Source organism: Ictidomys tridecemlineatus, chromosome 9 (genome assembly GCF_052094955.1).
Source record: "Ictidomys tridecemlineatus isolate mIctTri1 chromosome 9, mIctTri1.hap1, whole genome shotgun sequence".
Classification (NCBI taxonomy): Eukaryota; Metazoa; Chordata; class Mammalia; order Rodentia; family Sciuridae; genus Ictidomys; species Ictidomys tridecemlineatus.
Window position 1 is genome coordinate 63,835,423 of NC_135485.1, and position 23,687 is coordinate 63,859,109.

A 23,687-nucleotide genomic window follows, 5' to 3' on the forward strand; every position below is an offset into this window, starting at 1 on the left:
ACTCTTCAGCAGAAATCAGCTGATGTACTGATTTATTCCAGAGAGAAAACTACATCAGGCACAGCAGTTACACTGGAAGTCACTGCACTCTATAAAGTATCAGGGCAAAAGTTTACATCCCTGAAGACACATGAACATTATTACCTGGGAAGATTTTTTAAAATATACACACTGACCCTCTCCCTGAGGAGATTCTCAGATGGTCTGGGCAGACAAGCATTTTTAGAAAAGCTCTCAGGGTTTTCAACTGGTAGCCAAGGTTTCTAACTACCTGACGAATGTGAATTTTACCTGGTAGGATGGGAGAGGCTTCATCGAGAAGATCTTGTGTGAACTAGACCTTTGAAGGACTTGTAGGACTTGGAAAATAATATTTTTGAACTAGGTAATATGCATATACTATTTTTATTTTTTTAATATTTATTTTTTAGTTATAGGTGGACACAATCTTTTATTTTTGAGGTGCTGAGGATCGAACCCAGTGCCTCACGCATGCCAGGCAAATGCTCTACCTCTGAGCCACAACCCCAGCCCCTACACTATTTTTTAACTAGATAATATGTATAAAATTCAGAAGTCAAAAAGGATTTACCATGAAAAATATATCTTCCTCTTTTTCCTGGCTCCCTCCCTTGATCTCTCTGGAAGCAACATCTATTATCAGTTCTTGTTTATACCAGCAGACTCTTGCCAGTTCTTGTTTGTAGAACCTTCCAGGTGCTGCTGTAGTTTAAATATGTTTCCCAAATGTTCACGTGTGGGAAGCTTAATCCACACATACCTACGTTAGTGATATTTGGAGGTGCCACTTTGGGGATGTGATTTGAATTAGATAGAGACATGAAGTGCATCCCTAGTGGTGACATTCATGACTTTATAAGAGGAGGAAAAGACCTGAGCCAATCTGCTTGTTGTTTCACCATATGATGCCCTCTGCCATGTTATGATGCAAGAAGGTCTTCACCAGATGCCTGTACCTTGATAATGACCTTGCCATCTCCAGTGCTACAGAGAAAACAAATCTCTATTCTTCCTAAGTCACCCTACTTGTGCTATTTAGTTATAGCAATAGAAAATGGACTAAGGCAATTACTATCAAGGATGTTCTCAGATTGGTCACCGGACAAAACAAGAAAGGAGCAGGTATTATTTCTGTACCATGAGCTTCCACAAAGTACAGAATCTACACAGGTTTAGCATAGGAGATAAATTCTACCTAAGGAAAAAAAAAAAAAGCAAAAAGTAGACTTGAGGATAGGACTTCTCTCTCTCTCTCTCTCTCTCTCTTTTCTTATTATTAGTTCTTGTTACAGTAAATTCTGAGCATTTAAAAAAATTAAACCTTTTAATTTTGAGATCATCATAGAGTCACATGTAGTTCTAAGAAATAATAGCAGGAGGTCCCATGTGACTTTTGCCAGAGGAAATTCATTTAAATTTTAGTGCTAATATAGATACTTGAAATCAAATGCTTGGGTATCGGTTTGAAAAACTACTACTCTGAAATTGAGAGTGAAATGGCATGGGAGTGGGGCTGTGGAGGAAGAAATACTTTTAGTTTCCCTCATGGTTTCTGGGAAATCGAAACTTAAATCCTCCTGTGGCGGTGGCACAGTTCCAGCTGGGTCTTATTTCTCTGTGGCCTCCTCCCTGGATACTTCTCCCTCTCTGTGCTGGGGAGGACAAGCAAGGGAGACCATCTGGGGGAGGGACTTTCTCTAGTGGGTTGAACCTAAAGTTTCTACCTGTGTCTCCAGGTTGAAAAATGAGTGGCGGTCCTGCCCACTCCAAAGCCTGCCTTCCTGGCCTCCCCACTCATAGAACAAACAAATGGAGGCAGCAGGTTTCCAGCTGCCTCTGAATTGTTCCTGGATTCCTCAACAGCATGCGCCTCTGTAAAAGGGTTTCACAAACAGATCACTTGATAACGCTGTAACTGTAAACTTATTTCTTCCCTGCTTATTAATTGTGGTACTGTGTTGGCAGAAAGGAACACCTGGTCAGAAGCAGGTGGCTGGAAAGGGACTTTAATCTTTCTCCAATGCAATTCATCTCCCACTATTTACCTATGAACGACATAACAGGTGTCCTGCTGATTGAAAATGTAAACCACCAGGCTTGACGTTCTCTCTGAGAAGTTTTCTAGTTTTCTCCCTCCCTGTGGACAATTTTAGTCTAGCATCTGCTTCTAATGCTAATGTTATTTGTATCAATACATCTAGATACATTAATACACAGTATATTAAAACTTGGGGTTTTTGGTGGGGGTGTGGAGACAGACACACTGGGCTTCATCATGTATGTGATTTAAGGTATTTATGGCATTCACCAGGAAAGAAAGAATAAAACCCAACTATTGATAAAGATGATTCCAGAGCTCTATAATTACATGAAATAGAAAACTGCAATATGAGTGAGATTCAGGCACATTATTTTCTCTATTAATAATAATTACTTTTTATTAATATAATCTGGACAGAATGTTAATGCTGTGTATGTACAGTCACATCTGTGACACATGTATTATTGTCCCCACTTCATTGTTGGAGTAACTGGTGTTTCTAAAGGTGAAGTTCTTGCATAAGGTCTATATGGCTGGTGGGTGAGACAAAGTTTGGATCCAGATCTGTATGGCACTGAGTGACTCTAGCTATCTGTGCTATGTATAACTGTGGAAACTTTGGACTCTTCAGAATAATATTTTTATTTTTGTGGTGCTAGGGATCCAACTCAGGGAATCATGCATGCGGGCGTGTGCTGCGCTACTGAGCTATATCCTCAGCCCCAGAATAATGTTTTTAAATTAATACAAAACAAAGGGAACTACCCTCCTCCAAAGCAATTCTACAGAAATCCATTTATCAATTGTGGCAGGTCATTTTGAAAGTGGGCCCCAATGGACTTTTCCCTGGGTACCTGTGTTCAAATTTTGAGTTTGTGCTGGACATGGTGACTCCTTTCTGAGGGACAGAATATAGCAGAAAAAATAGGATGTCACTTCTGAGATTAGGTTACAAAAACCCTGAATTCTTGAGTTCTTTCTCTTGCTGTCTTTTGGGTTGGTCACATTGGGCAAGACCAGCTGCCATGTCCCAAGGCAGGTCTATGGAGAGGTCCACGTGGTAAAAAACTGAGGCTGTTTACAACCACAAGAGTGAACTCAGAAGTAGATCCTCTCCCTGTGCAGATGACATCTCGATTACAGCTGCACAAGAGAACTTGATCCTGAACTACTTGGCTAAACTGCATCTGGATTCTTGACCTACACATAAAAATGTTGTTTTCAATCACCAGTTTTGGGTTATTTGTTATGCAGCAGTAAAAAAATTTAATACATAAATACTAAAACATATTAAAATAAAACAAGTTTGGGATATACACATGGTACTTAGTAGTGAGAAAGTATGTTTAAAATATAGGCAAATTAAAGTTTGAGTTTATATCTTTAAAAAAAAAACACTTTTAAAAAAAAAAAACAGCAACAACAACAACAACAACAACAACAAAAACCCAACCACAACATCCACAAAAAAAAAAAAAAATTAATAAATGCAGTCTTAGAGTCCGATTCACTATTCTTCCATTAGGTGAAGCTGTGCCCACCAGGCTAAGCTTCTCTTCTTAGTAGGCGGGAGCCTGTCACTGTGCAGCAGCTTTTCCTCCCGGACTGGGCGGGTCTGCTCACCGGTAATGCTCACCACAATACTGGCTACACGCCAGGTCTGCTGCTCCTGTGTGCCCTGTTTTCATGGCCACCTGGGCACGCTCTCCCTGTTTGCCATTCCCTGGAATCCTAAGTTTGTAGGGCTTGGGGTTGAGGACCCGCGGCGAATTTGCTTGCCCTCTGCTAGTCACGCCCCCGGAAACTGGTGCAAGAGACCTCAGATGTTACCTCTGGTGGGAGCCGTAGCTGGGAGTTCCGTGCGGTGGGTCCCGCGCCACTCCTGATTCCCCCGTGCGGGCAGGGCTGTTCGAAGTGCCCAGTGGTCGGGACTATTTGTCCGTATGCCGTGTGGTCGGGGCCCTTTGCAGAGCCCAGTGGGCAGGAGTTGTTCACAGGAGCGGGGTGGGGGTGGGGGTGGGGGGTCGTGTGGTTTGCAGCTCCGAACCGGCTGGGGGTGGGATGGGGGGGGTGGGGGTGTTGTTTGTAGCGCCAAACCGCCAGAGGCAGTTCACAGACTCAGGCCTGCGGGCCCAGTCCGGCTGCGGCCATTTGTATGTTCGCTGCAGTTCGCTGCAGTTCGGCAGCGGCCGGCTGGAATGTGTCCCTGATCCGCGTTCTGAGTTTATATCTTAAGACATGTTGGTATGAGGACTTTTGTTCTTTAATTTGTATAGAACATTTAAAAATGGGGAAAATTTGGACAAGTAAATTAACCACACTTTTTAGTTTCTTTTTTTTTTTAAATGGTGCACTTAAGATATTAGATTGCTTCACAAATTTGCATGTCATTCTTTTGCAGATATTCTCTGTATCATTCTAATTTTAGCACATGCGATGTCAAAGTGAGACCCATACTTTCTGGTCTCTGTATTTGATGCTTTGATATCTGGGGCCATGTGAGAGAGACTGGTCTCCCTGGCCTTGCCAGTTACATAGAAATAATAAATGAGTCACCTGATCACCTGGGAGTGTGACTGTTATATAGAAACCAACCTATCCAGAGCACATACCCCAACTACCTCCTTTATTGGTTTTATACATTGGGCCACTATCTGTCCAAATCACTCCAGGATGTGTTATCAGATAACAAGGGACAGCCCCTTCTTCCCAGAGCCTGCTAGAATTAAACAAACTGGCTAATCCTGAGATTGATTATTCTGCCTTCTCTGTCTTGTGTCGAGGCCACCCCCGCCCAACCATGGAAACAAAAACCTCTTGCCTACATTTCCACCTGGCCCCCTCTGCCTTCTGAACTAATCCAGTGCTTCTGCATGTCACACACACTCCAGAACTTCCACGTGTTATCCCTTTACCCCCTAACCCATGGCATGGTGTTTCCCTTCTCTTGGGATCTGTGAGTGTAACCAACTAACTTATCAATGACAATTATCTGCTCTGTTGGTCTAAATAATATTAAGATCTATATTTTATTGTTTTATTTATTTTACTGATTTATTTTTGTAGTATTGGGGACAGAATTTAGGAGTGCTCTACTTCTGAGCTACATCCTCAGCCATTTTTTAGTTTTGCTAATTTTTTCAATAGTTTCTTTTGTTTCAATTTCGTTGATTTCTGCTCTGATTTTAATTATTTCTTGCCTTCTGCTACATTTGCTGTTGTTTTTCCAATATGTTGTGTCTGTATTTTCATTTATCTCTAAGAATTTTTTGATTTCCTGCTTTATGTCTTCTGTAACCCATTGATCATACAGTAACATATTGTTCATTTTCCACGTGATGTAGGATTTTTCCTTCCTTCTTTTATCATTGATTTCCAGTTTCATTCCATTATGATCAGATAAAATGCATGGTATTATCTCCACCCCTTTATATTTACTGAGGGTTGCCCTATGGCATAATATATGGTCTATTTTTGAGAAGGATCCATGTGCTGCTGAGAAAAAAGTATATCCACTTGATGATGGTTGATATATTCTATATATGTCTAGGTAATCGATTGTGATATTGAGTTCTATAGTTTCTTTATTCAACTTTTGTTGGGAGGATCTGTCCAATGGTGAGAGAGGTGTGTTGAAGTCACCCATAATTATTGTGTGTGGTCTATTTGATTCTTGAACTTGAGGAGAGTTTGTTTTATGAATGTCGAAGCACCATTATTTGGTGCATAAATATTGATAATTGTTATGTCTTGTTGGTGAATGGTTCCTTTTAACAGTATATAATGTCCTTCTTTATCCCTTTTGATTAACTTAGTCTTGAAGTCGATTTTATTCGATATGAGGATGGCCACCCCTGCTTGCTTATGAGGACCGTGTGCGTGGTATATTTTTTTCCAACCTTTCACTTTCAGCCTGTGTATATCTTTTCCAATCAGATGTGTCTCCTGGAGGCAAAATATTGTTGGATTTGGTTTTTTTAATCCATGTTACCAGCCTATGTCGCTTTATTGGAGAGTTTAAGCCATTAACGTTTAGAGCTACTATTAATATATGGTTTGTACTGCCAGTCATGTTTGATTATTTATCTTTTATTTTTTAATTTAGTTTGTTTCTCCATGATTAGCTTTCCCCCCGCCCTCTGTCATTACCGAGGCACTTCCCACTGATGTTTTGGTTGTTGTTTTTCATTTCTTCCTCGTGTAGTGTTTTGCTCAAGACGCTTTTCAATGCTGGTTTTCTGGCTGCAAATTCTTTTAGCTTTTGTTTATCATGAAAGATTTTTATTTCGTTGTTGTACCTAAAGCTTAATTTTGCTGGATACAGAATTCTTGGTTGGCATCCATTGTCTTTCAGTGTTTGAAATACGTTGTTCCAGGATCTTCTCGCTTTCAGCATCTGTGATGAAAAATCCGTTGTTAACCTTATTGGTTTATCCCTAAATGTAATCTGCCTCCTTTCTCTTGTAGCTTTTAATATTTTCTCTTTGTTCTGTAATATTGGATATCTTTATAACAATGTGTCTTGGCATTGGTCTACTATGATTTTGTGTGCTCGGTGTCCTATATGCATCTACAATTTGTATATCCGTTTCCTTTTTTATTTCTGGAAAGTTTTCTGTAATTATTTCATTCAGCAGGTTACTCATTCCCTTGGTTTGAATCTCTGTACCTTCCTCTATCCCGATGACTCTTAAGTTTGGTTTTTTTATGTTATCCCATATCTCTTGGATGTTTTTCTCATGATTTTTTACCAGCCTTTCTGAGTTGGCTAGACTCTTTTCAAGAAGATATATTTTGTCTTCATTATCTGACGTTCTGGCTCTTCCTCCCAGACTGTGCGTGTCTCCAATCTTGAGTACCTAGGGCCTTCTCTTGTGTTTCCTCAAGCCAGGCCCCGCTCACCTGTGATGCTCACCACAATACTGGCTACACACCAGGTCTGGTGCTCCTGGGAGCCCTGTTTTCATGAAAGTCTGGGCATACTCTGCCTGTTTGCCTCCCTCAGACCCTGAGTTTGTAGATCTTGGGGCTGAGAACCCCCAGCGAATTTGCTTGCCCTCTGGTATCCACTCCCCTGGTAGCTGGTGCAAGGGACCTCAGTTGTCAGCCCTGGTGGGAGTGGTAGCCGGGAGTTCCGCATCGCTAGTCCCGCGTCACTCCTGATTCCCTCAGTCTGGCTATTGTGCTCACGGGCGAGCTGGGAGGGGCCCTTAAGGTTTCCCTGTTCAGGAGGGCCGACCAGTTATTTCAGTGGGATCGTTAGTGCTGAGTCACGAGAAGCAGGCAAACCGGAGCTTGAATGCAGCCAATCCGGGCTCGGTGTGTTCCGAGAGGCCCAGACTGTTCGCCCCAGATCCACGTCAGCTCAGCATTGCCTAGTGATCCTGAGCAAACAGCATTTAGACAGTATGTCTCCCTATGCCCGCAGAGCTGAAGGGGTCAGAGACTTGATCTCTCCGCGCCCGCCTCCATGTTGGATCCCTTAGATTTTAAATTGTCACTCATCAGCTGTTCCATTTTGCTCGGCAGGTCGGCGGCTCACTTGCGCAGTGAAGAGTCTGCTCTAACGAGCTCTGCAGGAAGCGGCGGCCGGAGGGCCCTCAGCCATTTTTAAAAATCTTATTTTGAAACAGGGTCTCACTAAGTTGCTTATGCTGATCTCAGACTTGTTATTTTCCTGCCTCAGCCTCCTGAGTAACTAGGATTGCAAGTCTGCATTATTGCTCCTAGCTAAAACCTACATTTTAAAACAAGGCAATCTGCACATCATAATAGACTTTCAATTTATTTTGATGTTTTATTTTCTGATTTGAAACAAGGGTTAAGAATCTGATTTCACAAAGAGGTATTGTTGCAAAAGAAATGACAATTCCCATCCATACATGTCATGTCAACAGCCCAATTGCAGAAAAGCCAAAGAAAGTGCCTGGAGATGGCATGTGAGATGTGTGACTTATTGGGGAAAGCTTACAAGAGATCAGAGACTGTTCCAAGAAGAGTTCAGTGAGTGCCACGTCCCTCACTGTGTTCTTCCAAGCAGTGCCTCCTGTTCCTCAAGGTATTTGTCCAGTAACAGCTGTTAGTCTGCAGAAGCAGTGATGTTATTAGCATTAGCATGCTCAGTTTGCTTGTATGACTAGCATCCCAAGGAGCACTGTCAATTTCTACAGAAAACACCAACTTTCCTTAAATCCCGGAGTTCATAGGAGAAAGTCAGTGTCCTTTGAGATAATATGTTACATGGACCTTCTGGCCCATGCTTGCTCTCATTGTTCCCTTAAGGTTAGGTTTTGGGGAACAGACAAGGGGCATTCAGGGACATATGTTTTATTGTTCTCCTTTTCTTTAGGGATGATGATACATACTCATTTTACCAGGTAAACACAGGCTTCTCTCAATAAATGCCAGAATTATCTAAGACTTTCAAAATTCAGCTCCAATTGAAATACGTATTTTTATCCAAATAACAATAAAGCGATTTCTTCAGTATAACATATTAAAAAATTGCCAATTTGGCTGGTCATGGTGGTGCACACTTTGTAATCCCAGTGATTTGGAAGCCTGAGGCAGGAGGATCGAAAGTTCAAAGGCAGCCTCAGCAACTTAGGGAGGTGTTAAGCTACTTCGTGAGACTTTGTCTCAAAATAATAAACAAAAAGGATGTCTCAATGCCTAAGTACCCCTAGGTTCAATCCCCAGTACAAAAAAAAAATTGTAAATTTGTCCAGGTATGGTAGCAAACTTCCAGTCACGTAGAAGGCTGAGGCAGGAGAATCCCAAGTTCAAAGCCAGCCTCAACAACTTAGTAAGACCCTGTCTCAAAATAAAAGACCAAAAGGACTAAGGACGTAGCTCAGTTAAAGGAACTTTGGTTCAATCCCCAGTACCTACCCCGACCCGCGCTTTAGGTTCAACTTTGATACAATTACAATAGAAATGAATTCTAAGTGTTTGCAGTTTTCTCTTTTCAAATAAATGGACAGAGATTTTTGTAGATATAGAATTGTTAGAGTCTGTAAACAAGTCAAGATGGCGCCTGGGCATTTTGCCAGGGGAATGTTAGAGTCTATAAACAAGTCTGGATGGCGCCTGGCAAAATGGCAGAGGGAGTGGTTTGTGAAGTAAGGCCAGTGAGCCATTAAGTGTGGAGATTTTTTATTGGTTGACTGATGTATCTAGTTTATGTTAATTAAGATAAGCTGTGTGGAATGTATAAATACCACTCCTGTCCTACAATAAACGGCTCCTACTCCTGCTGTATGAATGTACACAAGTTGTTCGTCACCCCACCCCCCACCCCCCGGTTATTTTGCTGCAGCCAGACTGCGGCATGGAATAACAGAGAAACAATATGTATCTCTGGGTGAGCAAGCTCCCAAGTATAGATATGATGTGCATGTATATGTTGCTCTGTAGCATCAGTGCACAGAAGACTGCATATGGTCTCTCAGGGGTCTAAAATCCTCAGTAAGTATAAGTAACAAGTGACAAGATACTTCAAGATATTTCCAGTAACTTAATTGGGTATAAAAATATCTGTGATTTTTACTGGTTAAAAAAAATCTCATGGGTTTTGATGGCATCAACAGGGTTTCTTGCTTACATTCATAACTGAAAGTAATGCTAAATTTTATTTTAAAGTTAGTGAAAATAAAGATAGATTTTTCCCATCCAAGTTCCTGGACCAGATTGGAGCCCTATCCTGGAGCTGTGTTCAGCCACTGCCCTTCCTCCCTTTTCCATGGCTAGGAACTAAGACAACAGCAAACTCACCTGTGAGCTTCGTTCTCACAGAAGGACCTAACCACGGCAACACCAAGGGAAATATACAAGTCTAGTTCCAACAAAGGCTGCAATGAAGGAAAATTAGATATTCTCCTAGACTGGTGGCTTCTCCAATAGTTTCAGAGCACACAGTGGGGTTATACCAGGCTGAACCTGAGCTGGGGCCATCAAAAGGAAGATGCTTGGTGGTGATAGAGGGTCACTCATGGCCAGTGCCCCATTAAGACCAGGGAGACTTCGAACATCAAAGACCTTATTTAATATGTCCTCCTCTTCCCTTATTGTGTAATTAAATATAAAAATATACCAAATCATCAAATAAGTGTATGGTAGTGAATGAAGCTTTGATTTTCCCCCCTAAGGTGCCAAATTTGATACTTTAGAAAACTATTTAGTTGCATTACAAAAATAATTTTCAGATGCTCCTGCATTATTATTGGTGTTAAAGTAAATGAAAATAAAGAATAGGACTGAAGAATCCCTGAGCAGACAAAGCTAGTTAAGTCATGGAGGCAACTTTGCCTTGCTTAATTCACAAATAGAAGTGAAACTTGGGCTATTTCTTATAAATGCCTATTTTAAGGTAAAAAGAAACTTAAATTCATCCAATCAGAAGCCACCAACTAATGATGGTTACATAACTAGGAGATTTCCCACCAGGGTAAATCAAATAAGGTACTGTATAAACTGTACCCAGATATTTTCTTTGCTTTTTTCCCATGTTCACCCTGTGAAAGCCTTCTACTTGCATTCCCTCAGGGGACTGCCAAACGGTCTTTAGTTTAGTGCTTCCTGACTCAAGCATGAATTGCTCTTTGCTCAAACAAATACTCTTTTTTGGTGGGGTGGGTATTAGGGATTGAATCCAGGGGGGCTTAACCACTGAGCCACATCCCCAACCGTTTTTTAATTTTTTAAATTTTGAGACAGCGTCTTGCTAAGTTGCTTAGGGCCTTGCTAATTAATGAGGCTGGCCTCAAACTTGCAATCCTCCTGCCTTAGCCTCCTGGGTTACTGGGATTACAGGTATGTGCCTGTAAACTCTTTAACATTTTGTGCCTCGGTTTGCCTTTTAAAAGTGGTCAGAATGCATACTTTGTCTGACTCAGATAATTTGGCGATGGTTAAGGCATCCTAAGTGAAGGTAACACGTGTTCATCTTGGAATCAAATGAAACTCCCCCGCCCAAAGGTGCAGATGGCCCTTAGGACGGGTACCTTGCTAGAATATGTACTCATTGTGAGTCCATGATCTGTTAGGTTTCCAGGAGAAGGAGGGCTGATCCAGGCCCAGCACACAGAGTGAGGTGGCATTTGTGAAATAACAAGGACAACAGATGCCTGCATCATCTAGTGGATATCAAAGAGAGGAAAAATCATAGAAACTGATAAATGGTATACTTACATAAAGATTGAAGAACTGCATTAAGAAAGGCCAAGAATAATGTGCAAGTAGTAATAAGGACTGAGAACAAGGAATCCCATCCCAGTGCATTTGGCAGGAGCCCAGAATAGCTTGACAAATGCTCTCCTCAAAAGTGGGCATGGGGAGGGGACCCAGAATTGGAATTGTGTGTACACAAGAACAGGGTGATTCTTTCAGATGCTCTAGAAGAAAGGCTCCCACTGGTTCCTCATGGACAGAATGTAGATGTAAATTCTCCAACCTATGCTCCTTCCACTTTTCCACTGACATATCCTAAGGACAGAGAAGTGGAAAGCCCCTCTGGGAGGGCAGGTTCAAAGCTGCCTATTTTGAACTCCCTAAATTCAAAATTTCTTTGAAGTGACATGCTTGATTTTTAAAATATATGTGTATTTTCCATTTTTCTCCACTAATATAACCACATTTATTTCAGTATAAAAATGTTTTTACATTGTGCACTACCATGTAGTCATTTCTATAAGATAGATGTGCACTTTACCCACCTTGGCCTCCGACTGCTTGCCTCAGGGGAGTATTTACCCCAGTTTGAGAAGCAGGACCTTGAGGTATTTATATATCATTTATATTAATGATTGAGATATACCTATATGTATTGATATGTAAATACAATGTATATATTTATATATAAATTATATATACATTTAGAAATTCTCAACAAATCCTTTTGTTATTTTCATAAAAAAAAAATAGCTGGGCAGAGCCCTGTATGCTTGTAATCCCACTGATGCCAGAGGCTGATGTCAGCCTTAGCAACTTAGCAAGACTGTCTCAAAATATCAAGAAAAAAAAAAGGAATAAGAAAAGAAAAGAAAGAAAGCAACCAAACTTTACTATCTTGGGTGCATATATGATTACATGGCCAATGTAATTCTACATTATGTACAACCAGAAGAATGAGAAGTTATACTCCTTATTATGTGTAATATGTCAAAATACATTCTACTATCATGTATAACTAATAAGAACAAATAAAAATATATCAAAATAATATTAAATTTATTTTTAAAAAATATTTAAAAAATAAAAATAAAATAATGACAATCTTTTTACTAAAGAGAAGAAAAAAGAAAAAAACTGAAGATCTCTAGGATTTGTCTATCTTGGTTTGGGTGCTATAAAAGTAATGCAGATTGGGTGATTTACAAGCAACAGAAATTTGTTTCTCAGTTGTGGTTGCTGGAAGTATGAGATCAGGGGCCAGCAGGTACGGTTCTGTTAAGGGCCTTCTCCTTAGTTGTAGACTGACAAATTCTTTTTTCTTTTTCTTTACATGTTAGAAAGAGGGCAGGAGAGTTCTCTGGGGTCCCTTTTCTTTTCTGTTTTCTTTTTGATACTGGAAATTGAACCCAGGGGTGCTTTACCACTGAGCTACACACACACACACACACACACACACACACACACACACACACACACATATATATATATATACTCACAAACACATATATAAATATATATACTTTTAATAAATTAAAATACATATACTTAATATATAATATATATTAAAAGTATATATATTTATATGTATTAAATATATATTTTTGAATTTTAAATATTTACATTTTAATTTTAAGACAGGTTCTTACTAAATTGCTGAGTTGGCCTCAAACTTGACAACCTCCTGCCTCAGTCTCCTGTGTAACTGGGATTACAGGCATATGCCACTGCACATGGCTAGGAGTCCCTTTGCTAAGCACACTAATCCCATTCATGAGGGCTCTATTCTGATGACCTCATCACCTCCCACTTTGGTCTACCATAATATTGAGGATTAGGATTTCTTTTTTTTTGTAATATTTATTTATTTTTGCATTACAATTCTTAATATACCATTATATCATAATTTATCATATCTCTGATTATATAAGGTATTTTAACATATCAATTTTGAAGTGATACAAATATACAGTCCATCTCTCTCTCTCTCTCTCTCTCTCTGCCCCACCCCCATCTTTTTACATTATAAGATTACATAGATTCTAGAGCTGGGCACAAATGATTGATAATTACAATGAAGAGTTTTACATCCATACAAGGGAAGCAGTGCCCTGCACAGGATGTTTTCTAAAGGTGGTTTGAAGATATGTCTACAAATATTCTGATATTCTTCTCTTCAAAAGTAGCCTAGTTCATCTCCCTTTAAATGCAAGTCAAATTTGGTGACTGGCGTTAGTTTTAGGTGGATACATTAGTTTGTTTTTATGTGGTGCCGACGATTGAACCCAGTGCCTCATGCATGGTAGGTGAGCACTCTACCACTGAGCCACCACCCCAGCCCCCTTATAGAATGTTCTAAACTGGATAGTGAAGTTGGCTAAGGTGGTGCTTGCCTGTGATCCCAGCTATTTGGGAGAATAAGACAGGAGGATCTCAAGTTCAAGGCCAGCCTGAGCAACTTAGCGAGACCCTGTTTCAAAGTAAAAATTTTTAAAAAGAGCTGGAGATGAAGCTCAGCAGGGTAACACCTGCCTAGCGTGCACCCTGAGTTCTATCCCCAGTAATACAAACGAAACAAGATAACAACAACAACAACAAAAAAAAAATTTAAAGGGATAGTGAGTGACCAAGCTCAGTCATTGCTTCTTCCATCTTGCTGTCCTGAATGTGTTCTCTGGGGTGATTGAGTTGCCCTGTTGTAAGGGCACTCCAGCAGCCTGTGGAAATGCCCATGGGGAGATGCTGCTCTCAATAGCCAGCACTAGTGAGCTGGGTATGGGAATAAATCATCATCCCAGATTCCCTGCAGGTCAACAGGCCCAGGAAAGCCTTCAGATGACTGCAGCCCTATTCAACATACTGACTGCAAGGGGCTTTGCAGCTGTGAAATAGAATGGAAAATAATACGGAATGCTTTCCAGATTGCACAGTTAAGTGAAAAAAGCAAGTTCAGAAGAGTGTGTCTAGTATGCTATATCATCTGTAAGAAAGAAGGGGAAACTATGTCACACACACACACACACACACACACACACACACACACTTTTGCAAAAATAAATGAAGAAAGGATAAACCACAAACTAATAAAAATGGTTACTTATGGGGATGAGAGAAGGGAAATGGGAGGGAGATGGCTCAAAGTATATCTTTTTGTATAGTTGTGATTTTTGAACTGTGTAAATGTTTTACATATCCTATAAATACAATTAAATAAAAAGAGATAAAGATCAAACCCTAACATTAAATACAACAAATACATGAACCCTAGCTGTATTTGTTGTATTTAATGAGAACATAGTATTATTTCAAGCAACTTTTTAATATAATATTCTAATTGTCTATATACTTAGTGGAATATAGTCTTAGGATTAAAAGAACTACAAAAAATCTTATATGTCTTTTGCTGTATATGTGTGTTATTAGTAATAAGGATATTATAATTTTGGACTTATTTTATGGACATTATAAAATAATATTGTTACTTATATAAAATAAAGAAAATAAATATATTAATGTTTTTAGGAAAAAAAATAATATAAGAGAAAAACAAATATAAACATTAAATAAAATCAGTCAAGAAAAAAATTCTTTGGATTTAAATTTGACTTTAAAATGTCAATATGAACTTACTAATTTTAAAAAATGCTGGGGCGGGTGTATAGGTCAGGAGTAGATTTTGTATTCAGAATGCATGAGGCCCTGAGTTTAATCTTAAGGTGGGAAATATCCCAGCTCAGTTCACTAAAAGGGTTGAGAGACTTCTTTCGGGCTAAGCCAATCTCTTTTGGGTAAATGTTCAATCTTTCAGGCATTTTCCTATTCTTCCTCCTACTCTAGCAAAGGTGGCATCTGGGAGGGAGAAAATCTGGGCACTCACCTGAGTCCTGCCTGACCAGGCTGCTTCCTCCTATGGCTCTGCATGGTGCGATGTGTCCGCTCCTCTTGGAAACAGTAAATTACAAACCATCTTCTCAATGGCCAGAGCCTCCTCTTCTGTTTGCCTCACCACACTTGGGTAATACAACCTGGACATAAGAACAATTGTTAGGTTATTTCTGAATGATGTTGAAGGCCTCCAAAAGCTAAAGGTAGGTAAGGGCTTTATGTTGTTGCCCCAACATTTGCTAAAAGTTGGCATGTTACTCTGGTATATGGCCTCAGCCTGAATTCTGCTGTGCCTGTCCTTATTAGCAAGCAGGCATTCTACTCTTACAAGCCCAGCTCAATCCATTAAATACTGGATCAATCAAGATAAGTCAAATTTGCTGTAACAAAGAGATCCAACAATACTACATTAGTTTAAAGTAAAAGTCCAAAGTTAATATCTCAAGTTGGCAGGTAACTATGCTTCAAATACTCAAGGACTAGGTTCTTTCTGACATGATTTTCCACCCTAAACCCTGGGTCTTTTGCTGTCCGCACATTAAGGATTCTTGTAATTCAGGTAATGAGAAGGCAAAGAGAATGCATTCTCCTGATTTTAAGATGCAGGGCCCAGAAATATAGGTATATACTCTTTTTGTTTTTGCAGTACTAGGGATTGAACCAGGGTTTCATGCATGCTAGGCAAGTATTCTACCACTGAGTTATACCTCTAGCCAAAGGACACATTCTATTACTAACATAGTCTTAGATGAAACTGACATGACCACAACTCTCTATTAGGTGGGTTGGAATTTCTTTTCTTTACTTTTTTTTTTGACACAATACCTTTATTTTACTTATTTGTTTTTATGTGGTGCTGAGGATGGAACCCAGTGCCTCACATGTTCTAGGCAAGTGCTCTACCATGAACTATAACCCCAACCTGGAAATGTTTCATAGCTATGTACCCAGGAAGAAAAATCCACCCCTTCCCCTATGCTAGGGACTGAACTCAGGGCCTCACATATGCTAGGCAAATGTTTTATCTTTGAGCCACATGCCCAGCCCAGGTAACAGCATCTTCATATTCAAGTTAGAGCCTGAGCTAAGAAAACCACTCTGAAAGATATATAAAGGCTGCTGGGCTCATACACTCATATACTTCTATACACATAAGGGTACAAAGCCTCTACAGTATTTCTAATTAATCCATGCAGCTTGAACACCACATGGTTTTCCAGTTAAAAATTATTTCCACCATTCTTAGGCATATTAACAACTAGCATAATGAGGTAGCAGTAGTTGAACCACTTATAATAGGTCCTCTGGAACATAGAGACTTAAGAAAAACATTTCAGCTCCACCCTGAAGAGTATATTCCTAATTAGGGGACTTTAAATGCTAATTTACCATCTCTAGATTAAAATTAACACACACATATCACATTGTACCACTGATAGAACATTGAAAACATTTACACACACACACACACACACACACACACACACACACACACACACGAGCACATACATTGGAAATACAGAAGATGTGGCACCAGCATTGGATGGGGGTCCATGTCACCTGGTAACATGCAGCTATCACCATATAAATATTCTTAAGGGCTTCTATAATTTAGGATTTTGTGAAGAAAACAAAAGAAATGAAGAATGACTGAACCCATCCTGTATCTTACAATTCTAGGTCCTGACATCAATTTCCATTTCTCCTCACTAAGGAACTGGCAATCAAGGTTAACCTCTGTGGCCTAAGGACTGTTTCCCAGATGGCCTGGATCCTGTTTCAGATTCTTACACTGCTCTTATCCCACGATATTTAGGGATGTCTACTTCTGTGTCTGGGTCTGTATTATAAATGAGAAAGTTCTTTTTTATCTTGACCCTGGTTCAAAATATCATTCTGAACGCCTGAGTCCCTATAAATTCCTTTATATCTGATTGCATTGTTCTTTGTGAAAGGGCAATAAAACTGAGAGTGACAAACACTTTTAGTTTCCTCATCTGAAAATTGAGTCGATAGATACCAAGTGCTTAGAACAGGACCTGGCACTCAGTAACACTCTATGGGTATCGTCAGATCCATAGACTGGTACTTTGAATCGTTTCCACTTTATTTTGCTGTTATAACTAAACCACTAGCAAATACTTCTATACTTTAAAGATCACTCTGGGCACATTGCATGTGCTGCTTTCCTTTAGGTAACTGCCAGGGCAAGGTCATATGGCTGCTGGGATTGTTTTGAATCTTGACATTAGTGAGCCTGTGATTCCAGGATCAGAAATATTACTTTTCTCTTGCCTTTTATCTGTTGTCTGCTTTTTAGACATGAAATTGACTTTTACATGAAGTAATAAATGGGTTAGAAAAGGAGAACTGAAATAATTTCTTTTTAAAGAACAAAAGTTCAGTGGGCAGCTGTTGAAAGTTTGAGAGTTCCCCATCTTCCTGCCTTAAATTTATCTGCCTACTATCTGTTCCCCTTAATAACTATAGATTTTTTTGCTGATTTTAAAATGTTCTGAAAATTCAGAGAAAATATTTTAAACTAGTTTATTAAAAAAAAATGGGACTGGGGATGTAGCTAAGTGGTTGGACACAAGGCCCTGGTTCTATCTCCAGAATGGGGGAAAACAATGTATGACAGACCTTATGTAATTCTGGCTGTGAGGTTGTGTCACATTAACTATTCATCCATTGAGCTTATGATAAATATTCTATCATCATCTGATGGGAACTGATAGTAATGGCTAAAAGATATGTAAAATTGAAAGTATAATTTATCAACAAAAATTACATATACATTAATATAACTGATTGTATCCTAAAGTAAAAACTCTCCTTAGTAGGTTTAAAATAGATTCAAATAGTAAAAATTAAATCTGAGAAAACTATTTCCTTATCTTTCCAGACAATGTAGTTGCTGGGATAGTGACTAGATTGTTAGATTCTGGGGGTCCTGGTTTGCCTGAAATTTTCCTAGTGATATTACAAAAAGTCCCATGTCCCAGGAAACACCTCAGTTCTGGGAAAACTAGGAGATTTGGTTGTCCTAGCTAGGAGGAAAGGGGGCCTTACATGCCAAACTAGAAAGGCTCATTGACATAGAAGTTCCACGAACAGAAGGACACCAGGCACCATCTACCATGTTCTGTGGCATCCTAGGAACCTCTTCTTTCAGAGGGAAAAAAGAGAAGCCATAATCATTCCACCTCCCATCCCCCAAACATACCAAATCTAGTGTTTAGCATCTAGATCATCTTGTGTATTCGTCAATGCCATCCAGACCGTGGTTGAGGAGTGTATCACCTTGTTCCCTTAAGGAGATAAAATATAGTAATAGTTAAGATGGGGTAAGAAGGTTGAGACTTCACACTGCCTATAGTCACATTCATGCTCTGCCCCTTCCTAGGTGTGACAACTTTATAATGAGTCAACTTGGCTAGAATGAATGTTTTCTGGGGTTATCCTGCCTGTGTGGCTCTAGGTAGGGAGGCCACCAGACACATTATTTAATCAAGAACCTCTGTGACTGTAAATTCACTTAGGTCTGAAAACTGGGGAAAAGGCTATGACTTTTCATTATGATGATTCAAGCAGGTTTTTGGCTACCTGTCCTAAGAGTTTTTCCATAATATAGCTCAAGCAATATACTAGACTGCCTGACTACTTTGTTCCCAGGGACATCATGATCAATTAGCCACTGCCAAAGATCTTCGTGAGTCAAGGGAAAAGACTGACAATATGACCCTGCCACCCTGTACTGCAGGTGTGCCCACACATCTAGTCTTGGTGGTTACATATTGTAACTCTGGGGGCTGGGGTTGTGGTTCCACAGTAGAGCGCTCATGTAGCACGTGCAAGGCCCTGGGTTTGATCTTAAGCACCACATAAAAATAAATAAATAAAATAAAGGTATTGTGTCCAACTACAACAAAAAAATAAATATTTAAAAAAATGTAACTTTGCTTCCTCTGCTCTGGAATTTTGTAACCCCCATGCAAATCAGGTAACCCTTCTCAATGGTGACATCTTTTATACCTAACTTATATCTAACTTACAAAGGTGATAACCACAGTTTCAAGACTGAAAGTGCCTTAGTGAAGGGACTTGTCTTCTGGGTCTTCTCCTGAAACATGGTTCAGGAGAAGTGTGCAGGTTGTATGTGATTAATCTAGTCCAATATTCCTGTCTCCCAAAGACTTTGGCATCCTTCCATATGGCGATAGGGAAGCTCTCTAGTAAGTACACCCCAGTGAATGAACTTGGCCTGATCTAGTGTTATATTCCGCTCTTCGTTCCCTAACATTTTTAGAATGTATCCCTGATTTATGGGGCAATATGTAATCTAAAAGTGTAGCACTAGTTATGGATCTGATGGCAATTAGGGTGACTGTGGTAGATTTTCAAAATGAGTAACCCCTTTGTAGGCCTATGCTTCTGATGAGATTATCAGAGGTATTTAAGCAAAGAAAGGCTAGTCTTCCACAGAGCGCAGCTACTCCACAGGACAGGGAAGCTCCAAAACTATAAATTCAATATTGCTATAATCCAGAAACCTGTACTGTTAAATTGTAGGTTTAATTTTCAGCAATATCACTCCTTTGGTTACAAGAAATAACAGATGTTTTCTATAAGTACTCAAGTGTGCTCAGAAAAATCTCATTCTACTTTCTTTATAGTCCTCATTTAATAACATTGACAGTATAACAGCCAATTGGGCCTTTAAGACCATTTATTGGGTTGGCACTCTATCATAATTAAGCACATGATAGTTTGTGCTGTCCTTGCATTCCATTTCCCCTTGGCAAGGACCTTAGCACTGTGCTCAAATCAAAGGATAAGACCAACAAATCCCATCTTGTAAGTGTATCTCCTGGAGTTTCTCCCATGTCAGTTCTGTATCATTCAGACTTGGTACTAGACCAGAGTCTAAGCATAATTTGAACAGTGAATTTAATATAAAGAATTAACTTTAATAAAGGAATGATTATAAGGAGAAGGAACTTTTAAGAATATTGTAGGGCTAATAAAAGAACCCAAGGAAGAAAGATACTAGGAAGGGTCTCCTCAAGCTGGGATTCAAAACTTTTTGGAGATGTAGTTGTACCCACTGGATGGTAAACAAATTTGGGGAATTGACCCAGCCCAGAGCTTATGTATAGTTACTGAACGAGCAGGAAACACCCTCTTAGGGACCAAGAGGACTGACATTGGCCAGGAAACCATGATCAAGACTGGTAAATAGGAAACACCCTTCCAGGGCACACAGGCAAGGCTGGCAAATATTCCATTGTATAAGAGGAGCAAGACTGGTGGGTGGGCCTGGGTAGGGACTCAGATATCAAGGGTTCATTTGCTAACTGGGTGCCATGAAGCTGGGTGTTACGAGAAAAAAGTAGTTAATGGGCTAGGCTGGGGCTGAGAGCTGGCCAAGGGATTGCCTTCTATGTGCATAGCTGGTGCATTAGCCTCCTAGGGCTGCCATAATAAAGTAGTACAGACCAAGTGGCCTGAACAACAGAAATTTCCTTCCTTACAATCTGGAGGCTGGAAGTCTCATATCAAGTGTTGGCAGGATCAGTTTCCTTGGGGGGTCTCTTTCCTAGTCTGGTAGTTTGCCTTTTTTACCCAGTGCCTTCACATATGCGTGTGTATGTACAATTCTATGAGTTTTGAGAAACGAACACATACGATTATGTAAAACTACTGCAATCAAGATATAAAACATTATATACCAGATTTTCTCACACCCTTTTGTAGTTAGTCACCACTCTTCGGCAGTCACCGATCTGTTTCCTGTTCCTATACTTTACCTCTTCTGGAATGTCATATAAGTGAAATCATATAGTACATAGTTTTTTGAGTCTTGCTTTTTTCACCTGGCTTAACGTATTTGAGATTCTTGCATATTTTGCATGTCGCTCCATGTATCATCCAAGGTTTGTTCCTTTTTTATTTCTGAGTAGTATTCCATCTTATATTTATGTATAAATACATGTATCATAGTGTATTTATTGTTTATCTATTGAAAGATATTTGTGCTTTCCAGTTTAGAGTGATTATGATTCAAACTACTATCAATATTCGTGGACAGGCTTTGTTATAAGTTTTCCTCTCTCTTGGGTGAATATTGAAGTGTGATATCCTGAGTCACATAGCCAGTACATAGGTAACTAAAGGAAAGTGCCAAACTCTTCTCCAAAGTGAATACCATTTTGCATGCTCACTATCAATGCATAAGATTTCTAATTTCTCTACATCTTTCCCATCTCTTATTATAATGTGGTATGGCTATAGACTATGAAAACAAGATCAGAAATCTGGTCTTCTTGTTGTTCCTTGAATCTACTCAGTCCATCCCTCTTTCAGCCTTATGTCCTTGCTGTTCCTTCTTCCTTGGAACTTACATGGGGTAGTATAGCCTCCATAACATTTCATTTTAAAGGAACACTTATCTACACACATATGAAGATCTGCTAAAAACAGAATGAATGAAAGAGAAATTATAAAATTGTATACATTTCCCCTACATTCTTCCATGTATCCTGAGATCTTAGTTTTCTATTATTAACTAATTGATCTGTGCTAAAGACTTTCTTATTTGTAATCTAAGTGGCTTTGTTTAAGATATTCAGAGTGTGTATTTTTACTTACCAGAAACCATCATGTATAACCAGAGAAATAAAAAGTTGTGCTCCATTTGTGTATAATGAATCAAAATGCATTCTGCTATCATGTATAACTAATTAGAACAAATTAAAAATAAATAAATAGCTCTATATGTGCAATAAGAATTGTAATGCATTCCAATGTCACATATAAATAAAAATTAATTAAAAAAGAAATAAAAAGAAATAAACACAAAAGATGAGAAAAAAATACTTACCAGATACATAAATGTACTCTGGATTTTGAAATTTTAACATTGTCTTTATCTCTCTTTGAGAAAATAGTGTAAACTGAAAGCAATTTGTTTATGAAGCAGTTCCACAATAGAACCTGACCTCTAGAGCCAGTAGTTCTCTTTATAGATACAGTGAAATATAAACAAAGTGAGAGTCATGATAATTTACTTTGTTTTTTTTTTAATTGGTTGTTCAAAAGATAATTTACTTTGTTACAGTGGTGCTTAAGGAAACTTAATTGTTAAATTTAATTTTTAAAAGAACAAGTTCAAGTTTTAAATTAGCAAATAAACAAGTAAAAATCTAGTTAATATTTGCCTGCATTAGTTTCTATTTATTTACATTAAATTTATGCTTTATTAATAGGTAGGGCAACCCTTTTAAAGTTCAAGCTAATTTTGGCAAGTTCTTCATTTTCTGTTCTGTTTCCCAAACCTTACTAAATTAAAACAATTTAAGAAACTCAGGCTCCAAAAGTGAATGTTAAAATTGTTTTCCTAAAATAAACCCTAAAAAATCAGCTCTCTCTTAAGCAAATAATTCTTCATAAATTGCTTATGGCAAAGGAAATTGTTCAGAGAGGGGAAAAATGCTGAAAATGTCTATAAACAATGACAGTATTTACTGGGCACAGATTGTGCTGTTAAGTTTTATATACATGATTCACTCAACAAATATTTATTGAAAGATTATGTGCTAGGCATTATTCCAGGCATTGGGGATAAAGTATTGATCAAAACAGAAAACATCTGTGCCATAATGGAGCTTAAATTCTAGTTGATGGGCTGGGGATATGGCTCAAGCGGTATCGCGCTCACCTGGCATGCGTGCGGTCCAGGTTCGATCCTCAGCACCACATACCAACAAGGATGTTGTGTCCGCCAAGAACTAGAAAATAAATATTGAAAATTCTCTCTCTCTCTCTCCTCTCTCTTTAAAAAAAAAATTCTAGTTGGTGAGGGTAGATAAAAAGAAAATGAGGCAAACAAATTCTATGTATTAATATGGAGAAAAATACAACAGGAACAGAAGAAATAAGTTCATGCCTGGTGTGTGTGAAGTTTCAGAAAATGAAGACAGAGGTTTCACTGAGATGGTGACCTTTGTGTAAAGACTGCAAGAGAAGAGGGAGCAACCATGGCAGTACTGAGGAAGTGCTCCTGGAACTGCAAGAGGCCAGGGGGGCTGGCCACAGCAGTGCTGGTCGAGGGGAGAGTGAGGGATGAGCCAGCAGGTAAAAGGACTGTCTGCCATGCTGAGGACTTGGGCTCACACAGGAAGCTGCTGGGAGGTGCTGAGCAAAGGCATGACGTGTACTGGCTTAGGTCAGAGCAGGATCAGTCTGGTTCCTGTGTGAGAACACAGTGAAAGGGGGCAAGGAGGAGGAGGGAGTCCAATTAGGAAGCTATAGTCTGCATTCTGAATGGAAGATGATGACTTGGACCAGGATGACAACCATAGAGAAGGGAAGAAAGGGGATTCTGCATAGATTTTGAAGGCAGAGCTTTTCTAATGTTTTGGATAGGGAGTAAGAGAAGGAGAGGAGTCATGGCTGACTGCAAGGTTTTGGCTAGATAAAGGAAGAATGGATGATGCCACTGCTAAGATGGCAAGGAGATGGGGATGAGAAAGTTTGAGGAATAAGATCAGGAGTTCAGTTTTGGACATAA

At 39.3% G+C, this 23,687-nt stretch overlaps 1 protein-coding gene across 23 annotated transcripts in view; it reads right to left on the reverse strand.

Annotated features, from left to right (window-relative positions):
- Coq2 (coenzyme Q2, polyprenyltransferase) overlaps window positions 1-23,687 on the reverse strand; it is an 81,103-nt gene that overhangs the window by 32,627 nt on the left and 24,789 nt on the right. For 17 of the 23 annotated variants that reach the window (XM_078021517.1, XM_078021505.1, XM_078021506.1 and 14 more), the window contains 3 exons: window positions 22,836-22,905; window positions 18,342-18,426; window positions 15,108-15,255 (listed from right to left, as the gene is read on the reverse strand). In XM_078021517.1, the coding sequence (XP_077877643.1) occupies window positions 18,347-18,426; window positions 22,836-22,905 (150 nt within the window). In that variant the 3' untranslated portion in view covers window positions 15,108-15,255; window positions 18,342-18,346. Of the gene's footprint in view, window positions 1-6,130; window positions 6,459-7,839; window positions 8,147-15,107; window positions 15,256-18,341; window positions 18,427-21,373; window positions 22,906-23,687 lie in introns of those variants that run through there. The other 6 variants (XM_078021519.1, XM_078021518.1, XM_078021516.1 and 3 more) reach the window with 4 other exon arrangements.